This window comes from Micromys minutus (assembly GCF_963924665.1).
Source record: "Micromys minutus genome assembly, chromosome: 1".
NCBI classification, from domain to species: domain Eukaryota; kingdom Metazoa; phylum Chordata; class Mammalia; order Rodentia; family Muridae; genus Micromys; species Micromys minutus.
The window spans coordinates 100163506-100187449 of NC_137969.1; the positions used below are offsets into that span (position 1 = coordinate 100163506).

The window sequence follows — 23944 nt, forward strand, 5'->3', positions numbered from 1 at the left end:
ACATCACTAAGTAAGTCAATAAATGAGCATCGAATAATTGGTCTTTTCTACCTTCTACTTCACTGTGCCTTGCTGCTTAAGGGAAACGCTCTGCAGGGCTGGTGAGATGCTCAGTGGGCAGAGGCATCTGAGTCCTAACCTGACAACCTGTGTTCAGTTCCCAGGATCCACGTGGTGGGGGGAGCGCATCAGCTCTCTACAGTGCTGGCCTCTGGCCTCTGCTGTTCTCAGGGAGAAATTAGACACTGCCAAGCAATGTTGACTGTTTTATGTGCGCATAGTGAGTCTTTAAATTTTTAAAAGCTTTTGCTGCTTTGAGGCAGGGTCTTGCAGTGTGGAGGGCATTTTTGACTCTACGGTCTTGGGGATTATGGGTAGTACTGCTAGTCATCATGTGATCAAGTTAAGATCCAGGTTTTCCGGAAAGCCTAGATGAGCCCTAACTTTGTGTCTGCAGATCACCATTTGATGTGTTTCACAGGAAGGAAGCCTTGGGTTCCTGGTGAGTGAGGTGATCTGTTGATCTCAGTCTTGGGCTTTCTAACATCCAGGAAGGTCATGGACCTTCCTTGCTACCTGTTTAAGTTCCTGTCTCCACAGCACACTTGCACACATTGTTCTTGTTTTCTAATTCCTGTGGCCACTATTGTACCTCTTTGTTCCCCCAGTGTTGGAGGAGGACTGGTTTCAAACTCAGTTGATTGCGTCCTCATCTGTGTGGTAAGAGGAAGGTGCATACTGCTTATCTAGAGATCTGTCACCTGGTGGAGGTCTACAGCTATACTTGAGTCCCCTGGGGAAGGGCTCCCCTTAGTGGCAGTCTTTGCACAGTGCTCCCTCTCTCCCCTCCTTTCCTCCCTCCCTATGCCCCTCCCTGTGAGCAGGGAGAGTCCATACAGAATTTCAGCTCAGCCAGAACTACAATACCAAGACCCTATCTCAGGGAGGTGGGGGTGAGGTGGGGACACTGCTGTGGCAGCTCTGGTTCTGTGATGGCATGAGATGCCACATGGTAAGCTTGCATGAGGTGTGTGTGAGGAGGCTTTGTCCAGCCTTTTTAACCTATGCAAGGCAAGGCTTGAAGACAGGGCAGTGGCAGAGTGGATTAGTAGGCAGGGCAGCGAGTCCTGGGCATATGCTGGTTTCCAAGGGCAAAGAAGTAGAAGAAAGGAATATTTTGAGGCCAGTGTTACTCACAGAAGATGGTTGTGGCATCTTGTGGGACGTTCGGGGGTAGAGACAGGCGAGTCAAACCCTGAAAGGCCAGTGTGTGCCCATGTGTATAATGTGATGTGTGGGTGGCCTTAGTCTAGAGAGTGGGAGGGAGGGCCTGGAGAGAGGGCTCAGCAGCTAAGAGCACTTGCTGCTCATGCAGAGGACACAGAGTCTGTTCCAAGCATCCACATGGTGGCTCCCAACTATCTGTACCTCCGTTGCAGGAAGATCACTATCTCTGGCTTCCACAGACACTGCATGCATGTGGTGTACATACATAAATGCAGACAAAACAGTCACATACATAAAAACAAAACAAGTCATAGGCATGTCCTTGAGCCATTAACACTGAAGCGTAGACCATCCCTGAAGGCTTCATCATAGAGAAAACCATGGAAGATCCTTACAAAGCTGAAAGGTCAGCCCTGAGAGTAGGAAGCAGAGACACCACCTACTGGAGCGCACTGCAGACTCGGTACCTAAGCGCAGGTGAGCTGTTGCTTTTTCTCCTGAGACTGGCATGGTCCAGGTGACACTCCAACTCTGAACCTGCCACAGTGATGCACCAGACCCACTCTGATCAGTAAGGAGTAAAGTGTCAAACAGCACCTGCCTGGCACAGGAATTGTGCTTACTAAATCCCTTCCCTGGAGAGGTAGGACAACTCCCGAGGGAGAGCACAGGGACTGCAGACCTGTCACTTGTCCCTCTCCCTCAGCTGATAGTCCTCCCACTCCCCACCCCACAGATGAATGAGCCACACTCATCACTGCAGGGGGAGAAGCTATGGAGAAGGTTTAGCCACCATATCTGGGCACAGCAGGTGGCAAGGAGGAGAATTAGAGGTAGGTTTTGCTCACAGCCTGTTTGGATCTGTGATGGGTTTGTGTGTGATGAACAAGGAGAGTGTAACTCAGAACTGCATGCTAGTGGGTAGTAAGAGGAGAAGGGCAAAGCTCCAGGTAGGAGGAGGAGGAAAGGGAGGAGGGGGATGAAGAGGAGGCTGTTTCCATGCAAGTCTTGTACTGTATGTTCCCGTGTGGAGCAGAGACCACATGAGGAAGAAGGCAGTAGCTGGCAGCCATGCTCTGGGCCCATCACCCGAGCAAAGGGGAGATGCACATTGGTCTACATAGGCTTTTATAAAGTTGGGGTGAGGCAAGGTTTGCAAATGAACATTTAATGCATCTCAGTATCTCCTCCCACAGCTTTAACACTGTGTTATTTACCTTTTATAGCTGTGATAAATACCATGACCAAAAGCAACTTTGGGGAGCTTTTTATTTTGGTTGATGGTTCCACAGGGTGAGTCCGTAATGACTGAGGGAAGAATGGCTGGCAGTGCAGACAACTAACCCACCCCATATTTAAGGACAATGCAAAGCAGAGGGAGGGCAGGCTGGACATGGGCTATAAACCTGCCAACTCAAAACCCATTCTTAATGATGTACTTCCTCTAGCAAGGCTGCACCTCCTAAAATGTTCCATTACTTCCCCAAGCAGCACCACCCAGTGGGGACCGAGTTTTCAAATACAGGAGCCTAGGGGGGACATTTTCATTAAATCCATAGTATACTGTTGCCATAAAAAAAGGTTCTGTTGTTACCAGTCCCGAGGTCTCCGAGGGAGCTGCTCCTTTGTGGAGCCAGGCACCCGGTCCCATATGGTTCTCTAGGTGGTTAGTTACCAAGCCTGGCACCCATGCATCTTGTTCCACGGGTCCTGCGTGCCATCATCTCACACAGGCAACAGAGCTGGGACTGCACACTCCAGCTGCCTCTCAGCCATTGCTGTCACATGCTGTCCTCCACAGCCCGGTAAAATCATGACTCAACAATAACTTATCAAACAGATTTATATATCAAATTCTCAGTCCACAATACATCCAAACAATAAATTCACTGCCAATTAATAAAGATAAAAACTGCCCACCTAGACAAGATAAAACCAACCTAGTTCACCTTGATCTGAGCCATCCTCCTGCCGCCTCCATCTTGAATCTCCCGCTTCTCTTCTGCCTTAACCAAAAAAACCTTGTCCCCGCCCCACTCTCTACTGTCCAATCGTGTATCACCTTGACATCGACCTACAGTATACTGAAAACTTTAATTAGTAATTAAGATTTACCTTTGGTCTTTTTATGTTTGAAATTATTGCCAAATGGAGGTATAATGCTTGACTTTTATATTTTTGGGATGTTGGGTCTTCAATCCAGGACCTCACGCATGGTAGGGAAGTGCTCTGCAACTGGGCCATACCCCCATTCCCAAGCTGTGAATTTAAAGACATCTAACAACCTCATCTTTTATACATTAGGGAAAGAGGACTGAGTGCTATGTGTCAGTCAAAGAACAGTACCATAGTCACAGAGCCACCTGAGTATACTCAGTCACCTCACTCAGAGGCCACCGTGAAGGAATGGCAAGCTCACGCTGTCCCTAACTCCACTGTTCATGAATGACACTGTTCAGGGAGTGGGGGCAGATGGAGCAAAGAGCCAGAACACCCAGCGATGCCTTTGAGCACAGGCAATTAGAGCATGGTCTCAGCCGTAGCAGAATGTGGATCAGAGCCAACCTGAAAGCTTTTCTCCTGGATAGAGATGTCACTGTGAAGTTTCATGTCGATGGTGACGAGGACCAAGATTCTGTTGGGAGCAGTTCTTTACTGAACGTGTATGATAGACCATATCTCCAGACCTGAACATTCTCACCATCGTTGTTGGGTTAACTGGAAAGCATCTGAGGTCATCTCAGAGCATCTCTCTGCTGGACTTGTACAGGGGAAAAGCGGATGAACCCTCTGCTGTACCCATTCGGCAGGAACGTTAGGACTGTGTCCCGAATCCGGGGTCAATGCATTGGTTTGAAGCCCATGTTCCTTCCACTGGGTTACAACCTTGCCTTGGACCACAAATCTAGCTTCAGGTAGAGGACACCTAACAGGCGTACGGATGTAAAACCTCAGGAACTATAGGGGCTTTGCTGTCCACATTGGGATTCATGTGGCTGTAGGTGGGACAGGTGCCAATGTGCTTGTTCACTGTGTATTCAGAGAAAAGTGAGCAGGAGGCAACTGACAGGCGAAGGCAGGGGAGTCCCTTCAGCCTCGATACCTATCCTGTGGAGCACCTGAGCAAGGTGCAGAGCCCTCAGGTGCACAGACCCATTGTCACAGACCCAGGAGCACCCAGGTTCATGTAGACATGGTTACGGTTCAGTGTGGGAGTCGTGAAGGTTGACCCTGGTTGACGACATTTGGAACCCACTAGAACCCAAGCAGCTGGGTACACCTGTGGGGGATTTGGCAGTTGGATCATTTGATCTGGGAAGAGCCACACTTAACATGGGCCACACATTCTGTTTGCAGCCACACATAAGAGGTCATGGAAGAAGCAAACTTTTGCTTTTTGCCTGCTTGTTCTTATTCTCTTTGTCCATCTGTCCTGCTGCTGAAGCATCCCTTTGGTGCTTTCAGAACCTACTTCTTTGTGATTCCCAGACTAGACTGAAGAAAGTATCTCTTTAGGAATTCCTCATGACTCCAGCACCAGATTAGCACTGCAGAAACACCCAGTCTCGTGGACCAAGCAACTAACTACCCTGTTCTTGGCCTTTGTATCAGAATACAGCCATTGTTGAACCATTTGGACCATGCCCTGTTAGTCTAAGAAATCCTCTTTTATTATAGATGTTCCTTCTATCGGCTCCACTCTTTAGAGAACTCTGACTAATACAGTGGTTTCATCAAAGAACAGTCAGGATCTGGGGGTGATGTCTCATTTTGTAAAAGAGAGAAATGATCTTATTTGATCTCAGAAGCTAGGAAAAAGCTAGATGTAGAAGCTATCTATGGTAAGATAGAGATAGGAGCATTGACTTGAAGCTCCCTGGCCAACATACAGAACAGTATCCCAAACAACAGGAGAGTGTATGTCAAAACAAGCTGCAAGTCAGTTGCATAGTAGGGTATGCCTTTAACTCCAAAACTTGGGAGGCAGAGGCAGGCAGATCTCTGTGAGTTCTAGTCTTCATAGTGAGATCTAGAACAGCCAGAGGTACATAGTGAGACCCTGTCTTGAAAAAACAAAACCAAGAAAAACAGTAAACAAACAAACAAACAAGGTGGAAGAAGGAAAGAACAAATTCTGGGCAAGTTCCTAGACCTTCTGTGGGAGTAATGTTTTCATGTACCGGGTAAAGTTTCTCCCTGTGATGTAAATGCTGGATTTCTGAAATGGCAGACGTCTGGTTCCAGGCCAGACTTTGGTATTGTTAAGCCACACCTGTCTCAATATTTTGTGAACATTCCCTCTTTCAGCTTCTGTTTGGCTTATTAAAAAGCTGATGGCCTATAGCAAAGGCAGGGAGTAGCAGGTGGAACTTTCAGGGGGAGAGATGATGCTGGGAAAGAGTCAGGCACAGGGAGATGTACCACCCAGACTCAGAGGAAGTCAGATGTATGAAACTGAGGAGAGGTAACTAACCAGCCATGTGGCAGACTTAGATTAGTATAAATGGGTTGGTATAAGTTAAAAGCTAATTGGAGAGTGACCCTAGCTTAATTAAGTCCATAAACATTGGACATGAATAAGTTGCTGTGTCATTATTTGGGAGCTGGGGAGGGCTTAGAAAAAGCCTAGATGATTACAGCCTTCTCATGGGTGCCCTTACTTAAGCACATAAGCCATAGAGACAAACCTTTAGAAGAGGAACCCTGGTTAGATCTCTTGTGCTCAGGACATTAAACTGGCCTCTCAGTGCACGGCCCCTGGCTCTCAGGCTGTGCTCTTGGACAGTTAGAGCCCCATTCAGCAGCTTGGCCTTTGGTCCTCTCAGATTTCAGCTGGCTTCCCCTCGTCCAGTGTTTCAGCTCCACAGATCCACTGGAAGCCGGTTTTATTCGTCGTCAGTGTTGAGATTCATATGGTTCTGTGTGGGGAAGGTGCCCTGGTGAAACCAGAGTACAGTACTTGTCACTGCGCCGGGATGCTCATCTGTTGGCTTATTTTGTGATTGTCTCGCTAATCTGCCACATGTGCTGGGGACCTTGTCTGACACAATCATTGATCTACCTCCTAATCATGGTCTAATCATGGGCCCAATACTACCGGGTAAGTGTTCAGTAAGTACTGAGTACAGAGATGTATGGGAAAGGGCTCGCCATCTTGAATAGGGTGACAAATAAGTTTAGAGAGCCCAGCTAAACATGAGAACTGTCTGGTGTTCAGACCCTGCCTCAGATCTTACCCAGCTCCCCGGGAGTTCTAACAGTAACTCCATTGGGGACTCTCCCTTCAACCTGTTGGTTTTCTCAGTACAGACAAGGAGGCATGCCTGTACTTGGAGGAAGACTTCCTTGAGGAGGCATCACGGTGTGTGCTAGGTGAGAGAGGTTTCAGTCAGAGACCTGACTTGGTCAGGAGTAGGGACAAAGGCTCAGATAGGGGAGACATGAGAAGGACATTTCCTTACAGCCCCTGCATTGAGGATGGCGCTCACTACCCAAGCTCCCGCACATTTCTACTTTGCCTGCCATGGTCTAACCCACAGCTTCTTCAACTCTGGAGACCCTGCATGTGGTTGCGCAGTCGAACTGGTGCTATCGCTAAGAATTTGGTTACGCGAGTTTTGGAGCAGGAAGAGTCGGGTGGGGGAGAGGACACCTACAGACCCACAGCAGTTGGCGCCATGGGTGAGACTTGTGCAAGGTCAAGCCAGAGAGAATTCTAACATGGGGGACAGGGTAGGGGTGGTCATCAGATCCGAGCCCTAGAGCTGAGGATGCGTGAGCAACTGTGGGGATAGTCAGTTTCCTTCAGCCACGTGGTCTCTGGGAGGACCATGCTCCAGTTGATGGCCCTATACCCATACTCACACTAGCAGTGCTGGTGGATTCTGGGTAAACTGTAAAGGGAAACAATACACTTGAAGTTGGGCAAGGAGGTGGAGTCAAAGCACATCCAATACACATGCAAAACGCTCAATCACCCCACCCCCCAAAAACAAACAAACAAAAAAACCCCCACACTTGGTCATAATATAAGGTTTCAGAGTCCACCATGAGCAAAAGTGAAGTCGAAATCAAGTTCACAGTCTGAGGAGTACTGAGTGTCCACTGCAGCCCTGGTTCCGAACACTGTACCCTCTGTGCTGTGTGCCGCCGTGGTCCTCAGTGCTGACGACTGGTCGCAGATCCTCAGCTCAGGGTTGAGACTTCTGCCCATCATGAGCTGCGGTGTTTTTACGGCACATGCTAAGTTTTATGCTCTTACACAGAATGGTCTGATTATGGAAAAACAAAGGCTTCAATGTTTCTCAGTGTCTTAGCAGGTAAGGACCAGATTAGTCTGTCTTTGGGTCATTTTGAGTTAGGATATTTGATTTTAAAGATTGCTTTTGAATTGTTGAGTTTCACTTTAAAAAATCGTTACATGAATGTTGACTTTGAATTAGAACAGTTTGCAACAACTTCTGGAGGGGTCTAAATACACTTCTGTCATATTGTACTGTGTATGTGAAATAGTGTTCTCATTACTGACCATTTTAAATCAAAATACTTACGGACTCTGAAAGACATGGAAAATATCCCACACTTTCAAATATCCTATTAATATTTTATGCTTTATACAAAAGCCAGACACAGTGCTATGGTATGAAAATTTGCTTTAGTTTTTAATAAGTGATAACGTGTATACCAAATAATTTAAAAATGAATTTTCTAGCTGGGTGTCATGGGTCATAGCTTTATGTCATGGGTCATACCTCCCAGTCAGTGTTTGGGAGGTAGAGACGGGCAGATCTCTGTGTGTTCAAGACCAGTTAGAGCTACATAATAAAATGTAAACAAGATCTCTAAATACCAAAATTTATGTTTTATTTGTAGCAAGTGCTTGATTTGTATTCCTATTTTTAAAAAGACTTATTTATTTATACTGTGGCTATCTTCAGACACACCAGAAGAGGGCATCAGATGTGGTTGCTGGGAATCGAACTCAGGACCTCTGGAAGAGTATAGTTAGTGCTCTTAACCACTGATCCATTTCTCTAGCCCTGATTTGTATTCCTGTTTTACGTACTTACATGCCCTTGGTTGTGTAAGAATTTTCTGGCCAAAAGAGATCATAAGACATATAAGAGGCCCGGGTCTCATCCTTCCTGATCCTGGGCCTCCCGTTCCTCTTCAGACTTTGGGCTCTCCCTATGTGGGATCAGGAGGTCCAGAATGAAATGTCTGCACTGGGACCCTTTGATGAAATAAATCAGAGCCTATCGATACTGGCAAGCCTATGTTTATTGGCATCTCAGCATCCACAGGTGTGCGACCCTGACTCTGCTTCCAATCAATTTGGCTTTTGAGGGTAGGAAGTGCCTAGACAGCCACGTCGTGTGGCTCAGGCTTTTGGCTGCATGCAGGCGGATCTTTCCAGACTCCAACCTCCCCCAAATAGGGGCATTTCCACAGGTGAGAAGTGTCTTCCTCGCTCTGTGCGCTCAGAGTCTCAGAGAGCCCCGCTGAAGGGAGGAGGGGTGGTGGAGAAGCACTTTGGGGCTGGCTGTGAAGGGGCGGACAGTTGAGCCCTGCGGGGTCAGTTTAAGCAGTTGGACGTTCTACTTTAAGGACCACCTGGGGCAGCCTGGAGCCTTGCAGATCAGAAGGGAGCAGCGTTGGAGGCTGCCGCATGGCATCAGCTCAGAAAAGCCCCAGAATCAGCTTAAACTCCTGCTGTTAGGTCTGGACCCCGCGTTTTTAGCTCTTGTGTTGGCCAGGCATCGCTGTAACAGGATACTGGAACTTAAAAGGAGATGTTTATTTCAGTGGAGGGAGAGGGGGGAAGAGGAAGAGGGGTGGAAAGAAATAGGGAGCAGTAGGTAGAAATATCCTTTTTAAAAGGGATGCCCTAGTGAACCGCTTCCTCTGACTAGGCCCCACCTCCTGAATTTCACCACCGTCTAATCTCTCCATCAAAGCTAGTCAAGCTTCCAAACTTAATGCCTAACACTGTCCAGGAAGACACTGCTGCTGCTGGTGATTTCCTTAGGTACTAGAACACAGGTCTGGCATGTAGACGGATTAGACTGCACGGTAACTGGAGTAACTGGAGTAACTGGAGACTACTCCGCACAGTTCCTGCGAACAGCATCCCGCAGTAGGAGGCTGTTTGTTATCTTATTGGTTCCACTAGGAAGGATATAGCAGAGTCTAGAGAGCAAGGGTCTCAGACTAGCGGCTGAACGAGGGAGAGTTTGCAGAGGTGGTTTTCAGGTTCGAAACTCGGTGATACTCCCTCTGTTAAGTGATACTCCCTCCGTTAAGACCTGTGGACCACTACCCCATATGGCCACTAGAGGGAAGCAGAGACAAAGCTGCGGGCGGAAACTTGCTCCAGGATGCAGTGCAGCTGTCTGTTTTCAACCTTTAAACCCTGTTGTGGAGCTGGACTGTTGTCTCTGCCTTGAACCGCTGGGCACATGCTGATGCTTTTGAAAAAACACTCGAGGGTCCCTCGTGCTCCTGCTTGTCCCGTGCCTGGGGGGTCAGCAGAAATGTGTGTTTTAATTTCTGAAGACAGACAGGACAGAACGTGGGGCCCGCTCCCTGCAGCTCTGCCAGATGCTTGGGGTCCGATCCATCTTGCACCTTTTCTGCTTGCCAGCTCTCTCCTGTATTCTTTGATCTTGTGTGTAGGGTATTAAACTGAGCCTCAGATCCTTAATCCATTTTGAAGGCTGGCCGGGAGCAGCGTATCTATGGGCCCACTAAACATCACTGGCTGGATTTCTTTAGAGAGAGGAGGGAGGTTTTCCTTCCAAGGTCATGGAGTGTGAGGAGGGGGAGAAAGACAATAGAATCACCTTCATAGCCTTCATGCCAAGCCCTGGACATTAATTTATCCCGTAAACATCCGTAAGAAGTAGGTTGGGGAGATAGCCTCAGTGGATAAAATGCTTTTTTTGCCATTCAAACACAAAGACTCCACTCTGATCCCCAGAATACATTTAAAGAAGCCCAGTGTGGTTGTAGTTTTAGCACCCTGGAGGCAGAGATGGGTTGATCCCTGGGTTTACTAACCAGCCAGCCTAGCTAAAATTGCAAATTTGAGAAAAACAAAGTGGAGAGCTCCCAAGGAAACATACAGGGGGTTGATTTCTGTACCACATACCACGAACACATAGCTGTACACACCTTCACACAGAGGGTGTACCCTGCCACAGAGATGTGAGTTCAACATACCCTGAACACACCGTGCCCTGTGAGCTTTACATATTATCTTTCCCAGCTGCCCATGAGGTATTTTAATTCCAAGGAAGGTGCCACTCAAGGGAAGTATATTAGTTAATTTTCTCCTTGCTGGAACCAAATGCCCAGGAGGAAAAAGAAGAGCACAGTTTAGATTTCTTCCAGGTTTATTTTTGGCTCATGGCTTGAGGGTATGGTCTATGGCTGTGCAGACTTGGTGACTGTACCATGTGGCACCTGGTCACAGTTCATCCACAGCAGAGGGAGAGGCCAGCATGTGACCCCAACCCATGGATGGTGCCCCCACGTTAAAGGCACCTCTCACCATCTCAGTTAAACCTGTCTGGAAAAACCCCTCACATAAGCTGAAGAAGAGCTGGCTTCTTGGTGATTCTAAATGCAGTCAGGTTGACAGTTGAGACTGACCATAGGCTACAGGGCTCAACGACGGTCCTATCAGCTATTCCAACCGGGTGTGCCTGATGCCACACCCAAGCCTTCTCCTTTTTAAAGTTTCGGGAATGGTCCATGTCACTTTTGTCCAGGCTCTTTCCAGACTGAGCATATAGACATTAACCACGAGGAAGGAGAAAGCCGAAGCTATAACAAATCACCCCAGAAATCCTAGCTCCCACAGCAGGCCTGCCAGTTAAAAGCACAGGTTCAGTATTGGGCTGCTTGGGTTTGAGTCCTGAGTCACCCACCAGAGACACTCTTCACTCCCCCCTCCCGTGTGTGTGTGTGTGTGTGTGTGTGTGTGTGTTTGTGTAAAGAGGTTTAGTAGAGAAGGGAAGACCCTCCTTTAAAAAAAAAGGGCCAGGACCCCCAAATCCTTTTTGAGGTCATACTATCAATAAGATAAGGATCTTTTATAAGACTCAGACTGATCTCTCTCTCTCTCTCTCTCTCTCCAGATTTGATCTCCATCAGATCTCATTACGGATGGTTGTGAGCCACCATGTGGTTGCTGGGATTTGAACTCAGGACCTCTGGAAGAGCAGTCAGTGCATTTAACCTTGGAGCCATCTCTCCAGTCCCTGTGGGGCATCTTCTTGACCAATGATTTTTTGGGAGGATCCAGTCCACAGTGAGGGGTGCTATCTTTGGGCTGTTGGTTCTGGGTTGTATAAGCAGGCTGAGCAAGCCACAGGGAGCAAACCAGTAAACAGCATTTCTGTCCATGGGGGTCTGCTTCAGTTCATTCAAGTTCCTATTTGAGCTTCTGTTCTGATGCCCCTTCATGATAGACTATAAGCCATGTGCTGAAATAAACTCTTTTCTCTCTAAGTTGCTTTTGGTCATTTTATCATGGCAAAAGAAAGTAACTAAGACATGTGGTCAAGACTGGGGTGAGAGCTCTGGTCTGGTTTCAGGCATGGTGGAGTTCGGATACATGGATAAGAAGAAAGCAAAGGATGGCCAGGCTGGAATGAAGTGTCCCCTTGGACCTACTGTACCTCCATTTTCACAAAGCATCACTGGAACAAGAACCAGTTGGGTCTTTATTCAGCCAGTATGTTGAAGTCGGTCACTGAGGCATAACATTGGATTTTGATTTAGTCCCTGCCCTCAGGTGCCCTGGGTTTCATGGCACAACACCCAGGGGAACAAGTGACAATTATTTGTGACTAGAAGGAATCAAGACAGACTTGAGAAGAAAAGAAAGTCACTGGCTCATGTATGTAGGACATACTGCATTAAGGCTGGACCCCCAGGGTCTCAGCATGCATCCTCAGGGTCTCTGATTTTTCTCTGTTGGTTTTACCCTTTGTCAAGCTACCCCTTGGTGGAGGCACAGGTGGCACATGGCTCCTGGATTCCGTGGTAATAGTTCGGCCATCCCAACAGAAAAGTTGTACATCCTCCACATTCGCTTCCTCTGCTATCATTGGCGTTGAGTCTCATTGGATGCTGTGCTGGCTGGTCTCATGTCAACCTGACACACAAACCAGAGGTCTCTGAAAGGAGGGGACCCTGACTGAGGAAATACCTCTGCTAAGATCTAGCTATAAGGGACTCAGTGATTAAGAGCACTGATTGCTCTTTCAGAGGTCCTGAGTTCAAATCCCAGCAACCACATGGTGGCTCACAACCATCTGTCACAAGATCTGATGCCCTCTTTCGGTGTGCCTGAAAATAAATAAATACATCTTTAAAATAAACAAACAAACAAACAAATCTTAAAAAAAGAGATCTGGCTGTCAGGCATTTTCTTATATAGTGATTGATGTGGCTGGTTCCATCCTTGGGCTGATGGTCCTGGGTTCTGTGAGAAAGAAAGGTTGAGCAAGCCAGGGTAAGCAATCCAGTAAGTAACATCCCTCCATGACCTCTGCATCAGCTCCTGCTTCCTGACCTGCTTGAGTTCCAGTCCTGACTTCCTTTGGTGATAAACAGCATGTGGAAGTATAAGCTAAATAAACCCTTTCCTCCCCAACTTGCCTTTTGGCCATGGGGTTTTGTTGCAGCAATAGAAAGCCTAAGACAGAAGTTGTTGTACAGGCATTCATTTCCCATGGTCAGGGCCAGCCCCACACACCTGAGCTTCAAGGAGCATAGAGTAGGGCAAGAGCAATGTAGCTCACCCAGAGAAAATTCAGATCTGCCACTAGAGGCAGAGGCAGCGAAGGTCTTGGTTTTCTATAGCTGTCCTACTACAACTACCGAAGAACAGAATCTGATGGAGCTCTGTGGACTGATACTCAGTTCTGCCATTAGCAGCTGGGTCACGTCATCTGTCATCCTGAGCCTAGCATCCCAACTGAAAAGTGAAACGATCGATCGAACACATTGTCACCATTAAGACAGTGGTTCCCAACCTTCCCGATGCTGCGACCCTTCAACACAGTTCCTCATATTGTGGTGACCCCAGGCATCAAGTTATCTTTGTCACTACTTCATAATTATAATTTTGCTGCTGTTATCTGGTTTGTAGGGTATCTGATATATGGCCCCTAATGGGGTTGAGAACCACTGCTTTAAGATGATGTGAAAACACATTGCAAAGAGCCAGTCTCCCTGGGGGGCACCATTTTGAATTGTTGTAGGATGAACCTTGACAGGTTTGAATCATTAACCAATCAGATGCTACCCACAGACATGGCTGCCAGGCACCGTGGATGGAACCAGCTACGCTTGGTTCAGACCCTAAACTTGGCCTTTTTAGTGTCATTGTTTTCCTCTCTGAAATGGAGATTATTATTCCTGCCTCACAGTGCCGTTAAGGAAAAAGCCGAGAGGTGAGGTCTATCTAGAAACGCCATGCATGCCCACTAGCTTGTGCTGGGCACATCCCAACTGTAGCTAGTGATAGATGACTTTTTAGCACAGTTTCTACTCCTGACCATGTTGGCAGTGCAGCTAGGCATCTATCAGAACAGACACACTCTCTGGGAACAAAACCTAGCCCTTCTGGATAGAGGATTCAGTTGCCTGTCAGCCATGGTCCTTGGGTGCGAGGATGGTGGTGGTGGGGGCGTTCTGTGTAGACTGAGCCTTCTCTTTTTCCGTGGGCTGGACAGTCTTGTAATCACATGTCACTCCTCAATACCCACAGGCACTGTTATCAGCTTGTCTTTCATTGCCACCACAAGGCTTCCAGCCAGCCAGTCATCTGGAGTGTGCTAATTCTTCTCGGTTGCTGCCAGAGACTGGGGATCAGCACTGTATTAGGACAAGTTGTAAGTAAACATACATGACTCAGTGTGGCCTGACTTCCTACCACGTTGTCTTAGAATTGGACAGCCTCAAACCTAAGACTGATTGGGGAAAGAGAATGTATATGTTATTTAATTCAGACAATTCATTTTTTTCTTCCACAGAGGAAATTGACAATGCTTTGTGGGAAATCTGACCACAGACACCGTTCCCAGAGATCATGTCTTCTGAATCTTTGAAATCCTGATTGTCGCCCGGAGTTTCGATCAGTCGGTCACTCCGCCATCTTCTCATGTAAGCTTAGGTTTTGTTTGTACATTGTAAAAACAGAGTTGGAAGGAGACAATCTCTGTCTTTCAAGTCTCAGGAACTTTCCTTCCTTCCTCCCTTTTCCTCCCTCCTCTGCAGCCCCTTCCCCTCTCCCTCCTCAAAATGCTCCTTTCTTTCTCCATCCACCCACATATCCATCCCCTCATTTCCCCATGCGTTCTTTTTAGTCATCTGTTTATCTAACCACACAGCATCAGTCCACATGCCCCTCTCATTCTACTTCTCTTTCCCTATCTCCACTAACACATGTATCTATGGCTCTAACCACTTTTGGCAATCAGTGCATCTCAACCCAGAGTCCTGGGCTATGGAGTAGACCACACTGAATAGCAATCCTTTCTCTTTAGGCTTTCATACCTCTCATCTGTGGGCGCAGACATACCTGCATCTAAGAATGTAGACAGGGATTCTTGTATAAGAAAAGAGACCTGCCTCTTATTCCTGAGAAGGCTTCATTCAGAGGGTGGTGGCAGTTATCTCTTGGGTAGGAATCTCCAGTGGTAATGACCAGGAAGAAAGTCCTAGGTTGGGGGAACAAATGGAGAAACCAGAGTATCTGGTGGGCTCAGGAGGGGGAGGAATATAATGTCCTTTGATGGCCCTTTCAGGGAGTGCCTATCTAGTTAATAGTTGAGAGAGGTTGTCAAAGGAGGACCTTGAATATCAGACTTGGAGCCAGAATGCTTCCCTGTGGGTATCTGGAAACCACTGCAGGGCTTTCAGTGGGCCAGGACTTAGGTCAGTGAGCATTTAGAAGATTACTCTTGGTGGTTGGATCAGAGGAACGACCGGCAGTATTTAGAGTATTTAAAGCCTGCTCTAATAGCCCACCTTGATGAGTCTACCTCCTGAGTACGGAGATGCCCTGTGAGCATCTGCTAGATTAAAGGATGTGTTACAATCCCCTCAATCCACACAGGAGACAGGAGTGTAAGCTGGCTGAGGTATCAGTTGTATAAGTTCTGCTCTGGGCAGGCAGGCATGCAACTGAGGCTTAGCTGTCTCAGAAAGAACCTGGTTGTTTAGTGGAGGAGTTACAGCAGGAGAGGACACGCAGTTGCTACCAAGCCCCAGGCTTGCCTCTGAGGGAAAAGAGGTGAAATTAAAAGGGAGGATGGATAGCTTGAGGGTTAAAAAGGTTGGCTTGAGACTTCTTACGACTTGGAACCCTAAAGGCAAAGAGAACAGAACTCAGATCGATCTTAAAGAGATTCCATAAAGTTGGAATATGTGGGAGGATCCAGACATAGAGGATAAAGAGAGCAAGTTAAAGATATCCTGATAGAGGATCCAGAGAAAGGAAAAAAACCCCACAATCCAAAACTGTCACAGCCTGGCCCAGAAGGCTGTGGGACAAGGGACAGATGAGATCACTGAGTGCTATGGCAGTGTAGAAACGGAGTAATGTCAACTACTCCCTCCCTTCCCAAGATGAACACTACATCATCAAAGAAGTGTGGAGCAAATCAGTTTTATTGGACTGGCTTGTAAGAGCCATTGTGGATCTGTGGTTGTCACCAGCCCTGGGATTATCAGGGCAGGAAGACAATAGAGGTAGGGCGGGTGTTGCTGAGAGAGGAAGTTCTCCATATTCAGTTCACTGGAGAAGTGAAAAGGAGTCTGTCTGGTCAGCAGAAACCTCCGGAATGCTGGGAATGCTTTCTGGCTTTAGTGGCTCAGCTGACAGCCAGGGCACACTATTGAACAACCGAATGGCTTTGGTCTGAATAAAAACAGGGTGCATACCAGGTAAAGACAAACTGAGAGATTGGTTTATTCAAGCATTCAAAGGCAAAGGCCTGGATGGAGTTGGATTATCTTGAGAAAAAAAAAAGTCACGGGGAGAGCCAAGGGTTGTGTTAGCCAGTCTCCAGAAGCCAGTAAACTCTGAGCAACAGTTTATATAAGAAAAAAAAAAAAAAATCAAGCCAGTCCAAGCGATGGGCAATTCCTCCTCCCAGAGTGTGAAGTATACAGTGGAGGTAGAGACTGTTCACCCAGGATGGGGCCCTTGTGACAGCCAGGCATGGCTGATAGAAAGGCTTCCTGAACAAAGGAGCCAGCTCCAGCGGCAGGGATGACAGGCCAGAGAGCAGCTCTTGCTTGGGCCTGAGGCAGATCAAACAGCCCAAGCTGGCCCCGTTGATATCCTTAGAGGCAAAGCAGTACACAGCAACCCTACGACAAGAGCAGTACCCAAGATGAGGAGGGCAGGTGGTTCAAGGAAGACGTCTGGAGATTACAGCTTAGGTGGGGTAGCGTCTCCCATACATGCTTCTGTTTCTCGAGTTGCTTTTTGGCTAAAGGGTTGCTAAAGTGGTGAGAAGTTCTCAAGTGGTGTTGGGTCTCACCGGTGTTTATTTTTTGGTAACCCCTTAGTTGAAGACTAACTTGTACTTACTTGGAATGGGAGATCTCGGCCTTCAGAGATTCTGCCCACTCTCTGTTAAAAAAAAAAAAAAAATGTTTGTTACATAATGGTAACCTTTGAGTGTCTCACATATTTATACATCTTTTTTCTAAAAGACAGCTTAAAAAACCCAGTCTGATTTTAAAAAAGGTTATCCCATATGTTTGGGGAGGTAGGGAGAAGACACTCTGAAAGGCCTTTAAGGCTGCCACCCCCTCCCCCCAAATCTCAGTGCCAGAGGTGGCCTACTTCCTTGTGGGTTGTTGGCTAGGGAGGTCCTATAACAATAAGGACATTGTTAATGCTATTGGTAGCATGCTAGAACCAGACAATAAAACCTTATCTCAGTAGACATTGTCCATACGTTGGTTACAAGGCCCAGAAATGAGAGCGGAACTGATCTGAAGCCTTCTTCTTGCCCCTGGCCTTCATAATGCTGAAGTTCTCCACGGAGTTCTAGTGGGTAGAACTTTCCATCCTCCTACTTGGCTGTTGTCCCTGTAGAGGCCACTATTATGATGCCAAGGAAGATGCGACTACAAGTGTAGAAGTGACCTAGACAGTTTTGGGTACAACCAACAGCTTACTGATTAAAGGCCACCCTGTAGTCTGTGAAGTCATTTCTGGTATTATAAATCAGGAGGTAAAAGTTACATCTGGGGCAGGAGAGATGGCTCAGCGGTTAAGAGCACTGACTGCTCTTCCAGAGGTCCTGAGTTCAAATCCCAGCAACCACATGGTGGCTCATCTGTAATGAGATCTTATGCCCTCTTCTGGTATGTCTGAAGACAGCAACAGTGTACTCAGATACATAAGATAAATAAATCTTTTTTAAAAAGTTACATCTGGGGAAGCCATAGGTACTAGCGGAAAAACAACTACCATTGTTTTTAGTGATGCCCATAATGTAGCTGTCAACCTGCCTTGTAAGAATTAATGTCTGCGCCCACAGATCACTGTTGTCAGGTGATCATGGAAGGAAACTTTCCTTATAAATGATGGTGGTACTTCCTAGAGGGCCACACTTGCTTCAGAAATACTTCAGATCAAATCTAGAAAGAAGCAAAAGACCTCTCTACATGGAACCCTTTGAAACACTCAAGGTATTAAAGAAGACCATAGAAGATGGAAAGGTTTCTCATGCTCACAATTTGAAGGGATTAATATTGTGAAAATGACTAACTTACCAAAATCAATCTACTGATCCAGTAAAATCCTCATCAAAATTTCAAAGGCCCTTCCATAGACAAAACAAACCAAAAACCACCCTACCTCTTGGGTGTTTTTTTTCCCAAAGGGCTCTAAGAGCTGAGGATTACAATCTTACAATCTTATATATTTACTAACATGTTTCCATTTTTTGGTGCTTTCTACTCCATTGTGAAGCAATTCTGGACTTCTATAAAAATATGATTTTCTTTTATGTAGGGGCTTCGCTTAATATTAAAAAATATTTATTGCATTTGTAGGAGTGTTTTGCTCACATGTATGTTTGTGCACCATAGTAAGTGCCTGGTACCCACAAAGGTCAGAAGAGGGCATCAGATCTCCTGGGACTAGAGCTGTGGATGATTGTAAGATAGCAGGTGCTGGGAACTGAGCCCAGGGCCCCTAGAAGAGCAGCCAGTGCTCTAACCATTGAGCAACTTCTCTAGTCCTCTGTTAACTTTTCTTATGGTGTGGGTTTGACAGTCACTATCTTCAACTCTTACACACCATGAAGAAGCCATCCTCACCATGGCTTAAAAAATATCCTCACTGTGTAATAGATTTCCACATTGACAGGTCCTTGATGCAGCGAGTCTACCATCTTCTCCACTGGGTTATTTCTGACATGACGTCTGTGCCTCCATCACCTCTCCAGATCAATGTATCATGTGCCTTTTTATTCTCTGGCTGCCTTTAAGGTGTTTGCTGGTTTTGATAAAATTGGCTGTGCTGTGTTGAGTCCTCATCTTTACACCATTTTTTTTTATTGTTTCTTTGAACATTTCTCATCACTCTATGACTTGGATTGTGTACGTAAGAGATGGCCTGACCCTTGACTACGAGTTGGTGTGTGTGGGCACATAATATTTTTGAAAAAGTATTAGTGTAGTTTTCAGCGGCTCCCTTTGGGTGTACTTCATTTCTAGCTCAGATAGCTGCTTAGCTTTTAGGATTTGTGGATTATAGTTATCTTAACCATTTTAACATCCTATGTGCTAATGTTTCAGCACTCAGTTCCAGCTCGTGGATGATTCTCTTCCTTGTGGTTTATCCCTACTCCTTGCATTTTTCAGTAATCTTGGGCCAATACCAATGGGTGTGAGTTTTGTTACTGTTGGATATGTTTGTGTTTCTCTGGAATTAAGTCAGCTTATTTGAAAACAATTTGATCTCATTGGGTCCTCCTTTTGGGATTTGTTGGGAAGGCTCATAACAAGTATTTTCATCTCGGGGTAATGACTTCATATGACTCCAGAAAGACCCTCAGGGTGCTCCATCGGACGTGCCAGGAAGTTTTAGCCTCAACTCTCTGACTGGTGGCAGGGTTTCCAGCCCTGTGTGAATGCCGGGTAGCAGTTCCTCCAGCTCTTTCAGACAAGTTCTTTGCACAGCTTCAGTATTCTCCCTGTCTTACCAGCTAATGGGGCCTGCTTGCTGTTCTGGGTAGCTTTCTGGTCTGTCTCCTTCTTCCTCTTTCTTCCTCTCCCTCTTCTTCTTCTGTTTATTTACTTATTAATTATATATAAGTACACTGTAGCTGTCTTCAGACACACAAGAAGAGGGCATCAGATCCCATTACAGATGGTTGTAAGCCACCATGTGTTTGCTGGGATTTGAACTCAGGACCTCTGGAAGAGCAGTTAGTGCTCTTAACCGCTGAGCCATCTCTCCAGTTCTGTTCTCTGTTTCCTAACGTGGGAATTTTAGCTGTCCTGGTCTAGCTCCTTGACTTTCTGGTATCTGTTGACATCTGCTTCTTATGCCCAGGCACAGATTTTATGTCTCCCAGAGACCATGGCCCTCTGTTACCTGATGTTTAATGTCTTAGAAACTGTGTTTCATATATTTTAATGGCTTTGGTGTTTCCAGTGGGAAGATAACCAAACAAAACCATCTGTTGACTACTGTTTCTAAGAGCTCTTGGAAAACCAGTCTGCCTCCATTGTAGGATGGAGAGCCATCTTCGAGTAAAGACAAACTAGGCTCATCATTCCTATTTGTGATTAAACCTGTTTCTCAAGAATTGGGCTATGCTCCACCCATAACCTTAACCACAAATGGTTCTCTGTGAGCCTGTTCCAGGAAATGGCAACCACATGCTTATTTCGAAAAGTTGTAATGACCATCTTGCAACCTGTTTCAGAAGGTTGTTATGCCCACCCTGTTATGTTTTGCTTCTCTAACGCTGACTATTTTGTTCACTAAAGGATCCATTTGGAAACCCCCTACCCTGAGCTATAGCACCTTATCTTCTCCATGTCCAATGCTGACCTCTTTAACTCTACCACTCATGTGAATAAAAATGCTTGCTTTAGTTAATGGCTGACTTTAGTTAATATGGCAATGGTGATTAGGGTTGGTGGCTGTGCTCCTCACATCTTTGGGATTAACATTCTGTGGATTGGCTGTCATCCCTGAGTCAGTGTGGTGTTTCCTCCCACACTATTTAACAAAGGATTAGTGAATATCTCACTGAAGAAATAATTTTAGGCTTCATCGTAGAGATGTAGAATCAGATGAGATAAAGCTTAATTATCAGCACACAGCAGAATGAAGATTCAATCGACCCGGTCTTTATATCAGAACATAGGTAGAGGGAATGTCTCTTTAAATAAAGGGAAAACATTTGTTAGACATTTAAACCTATCTCTAGTTAATATGAATTAATGTTGAGTCTCGAATGTTCCTTTTTAATTTTGTGGTTTTCAATGAGGGCCTCCCCGTCTCCTTTCCTTCCTCCTATTCCTTCTCTTCCTCCTCTTCCTCTTCTTCATCTTCCTGGAGCCTAACTTGTTAACACATATACAAGGGAATGGTAACACCTAAGTTGCAGAGGTTCCTCATGCGTTATAGGCGGTGATGCCTATAGCTGGGCTCCAAGCAGTATTTGGTAATGTAAATAGGGACCTCCCTCCTCAGTCTCTTGATTGCAGACTGACTGTGGGCAGAGGAGCAGCGTAAGATAGGATCTGTGGGGACTGTGGGAGCCGACGATGGTGGTGTTGGAGGTCACATAAATCATCATGTAAAGGAACAGGGCTCATTTGTAATTCTGGCAGTTCTAATACGTGGGCATTTGAACTCTGGGTATAGACCAAAGTTTCTAAGATAGGTCAAAAACCTCAGTTTGTTTTGTGGATTCTCTTGATTCCCCCCACCCCCAAATGTCAATATATAATTAAAACGGAAACTATGTAGGGCAAACAATGTAGTTCTTGACTGCAGGTGGAAGGTATTCTGGGTAACAGAACTCTCTTGGGACAAGGCTGGCTGGAGACAAAACTAGACTGTTTTTTCTCAGAAACTACAGTACGGTGGGGGAAAAGACTTACAGATAGGAAGAAGAGATTGTTATAGATTTGGATATCGTGGGATTAAACCTTCATTATCCTTGGCCTCCTTGGGCTTACAACCTAAGAATGGTTCGTGCCCCCACCCCTACCCTGTACCCCTGCCTCTCTCTTTCTTTTTCTTTTTTGAATTTAAATGCACTTTATTTTTAGACAACCCACATGACGTGTTTTTCTTTAAAAAACAATGCCTCCACTCCAAATAAATCACGATCAAAATAAGAGCTCAAGATGACATCAGTCCTATTTGTCCTAAGTCCTGGTGTTGTATAGATGGTAAGCAGCAGCCAATTACGGTGACAGGTGATAGATCCAATTTGTTAACATTTTTCCATCTCTAAGCCATCCTTAAAGAAAATCATGAATGGAGTCGCACCATCCTCACGGTGGTCCAGGAGAGCAACTGTGCCATCTGGATTCATGTTCTCACCAATAAAAAACCGGTAGTTATTGAAGTTAGCAAGGATGTGCTTAATTTGCTCTGCAGCTCCAGTCATAAAAGGCTTCACTCTCTCTGGTTTATGTTCTTCAAGTTTGCCTCTGAGTGATGTCATGTAGTCTTTGATGTACTTTTTGTAGGCCTCTTTTGTGAAGCTAGTTTCTTGTAAGTGATAGTTCATGACAATGTCAACACCGGTGACCACTGTGCTTTCGGTACCTTCGCCCTCCGGACCTTCAGCGGAAGCGTTTCCACCAATGAGCGAGTCATCGCTGGCACCCTCTGTTCTACTGACCATCTTGCCCTCCACCTCCAGGCACAGCGCGTCCGCGATCTCCCGGATCTTGTAGATGTTGGAGAACATCTCGTCATGGCTGATGAGGTCCCGGTAGATGATCATGGACCGGCTGGGGACAGCCTGACAGAGCGGAGCGAGCTTGGTGGAGCTTGAGCGGCGCTGGGGGCGGGAAGAGGGGGGGAGCGGGCAGAAAAGGCTCTGCCTCTCTCTTTCTATTTCTTTTGTCAAAATGCTGAAATCGATGTGGTAAAATGTTTTCTTAGGGAAGAAGGGCTTTCTCTATCATTTGATTTATTCCTCCAATGAGTAATAATACCATATTCCTTGGAGAGCATTTAAAACTTAGATAATAAAAGGCTGAGAGTTCATCAAGGTGGGGTGAGGAGGGGGCAAGCCTGGGACCCCGATCTCCAGTGCCCATTTCCCATAGACCACACAGTGCTCAGGTGGGGAAGGAGAAATGGGTCTTGAGGGTACTTGAACGCCCAAGGCTCATGCTAGTCTTAGGGAGCCTTTAGCCAACACTGTGTTTGATCTGATCAACCCTGCTTCAGAGCAGAACTGAGGTCCAGAGGGATGAGGAAAAGATTCACCCAAAGGCAGCATCCTGGAAGTCTAGGAAGGAAGGCACTGAAGAGTCCTTAGCGTTTTCAAGCCGTCTGAGGATGAACATACTAGGCATGTGGTCCGTTACAATTTGCAGATTACCCCAAACTCTCCGTGGATTCTCAAAGGGTCAGTGATTCCAGTCTGGTAAAGCACTGCTGGTTTAGGCAGAGACCTTTCTGATTTTAAAGCCACTGTGGTTTGGTTTTCTGCACCAGCTCCTAGATAAGAGAACACTTCCCAGAGTCAAACTCAGAAGGTCTTCATAGGGGACACGGCTCTTTGGCTAGCTAGCTTACTTTCCCATTTGTTTGACAAATACCCTCTGGAGTCCTGACATACGATTCAGCCATCTTGCAATGCTTTAAGCAATGTCCCTGCTGTCCTTAAATTTTATTTTATTTTTTGTGATGGCGTAAAGGCAATAAATCAATAAAGATGCAAAGGTTCAACAAATGCTATGAAGGCTGGGATGTCCAGTGGATGTGACTGACCATGTATCACATGGTCAGAGAGGCGTCTCTGGCAGTCATTTAACCAGAGACCAGATGAAAAAACATAGCCACATGATTTAAACGGATAAGTGAAGATAAATAACTCTCTTTATCTTCCATAAAAAGTGTTGATATGAGGATAAAGCTCTACTCTAAGTGATTTTGTATTGAATAAAACTAGTTTCCCAGGCCGCACACTAAGGTCCCCAGAGACTCCTTTTTACAAGCAGCTTTGACTCCATCTTGGGGGGGAAAAGATGGCTGTAGCCCTGGATAGACCCAGAAACAGCACCATCTGCTAGGCAGCTTCCACCAGCACAGACTGTAAATGGCTTATTCCTGGGAACAGAAAGGGAGCCACCCTCTCAATTTATCGGAGTGATTTCAAACTGTGAGGGTACAGGGGTGCACTAAAATTATATCAGTAAGACCAGAGCAAGAACTTAGACACACCAGACCAAGGAAAGGTTGTAACCCCTCTCACTTCAAGCCAATTGACCCGTGCCAGCGAATCAACTGATACTCGGCTGGTCTGCGGGTCAAAGGTTCTTCATTGCCTGGTGGGAACTCAGCTCATCAGTTAGTCCCACGTTTGATTGCGTCTGCGAACTAAGGGTCCAATCGGAAGCTAACTTCTGTGATTGTGGGCAGAGTTGGGATGGGGTGGGATGGACTGGGTGGAGCCAATACGTTGAT

At 46.3% G+C, this 23944-nt stretch overlaps 1 protein-coding gene across 1 annotated transcript; it reads right to left on the reverse strand.

The window, feature by feature from the left end:
* Positions 1–21668: 21668 nt before the first annotated feature.
* LOC308436425 (translationally-controlled tumor protein-like) lies at positions 21669–22250 on the reverse strand (the record flags this gene model as incomplete). The annotated part of the gene is made up of 1 exon (XM_080937332.1): positions 21669–22250. The coding sequence occupies one exon, from the start codon at positions 22248–22250 to the stop codon at positions 21732–21734; it is 519 nt and encodes a 172-aa protein (XP_080793458.1). The 3' UTR covers positions 21669–21731.
* Between the last annotated feature and the right edge of the window lie 1694 nt (positions 22251–23944).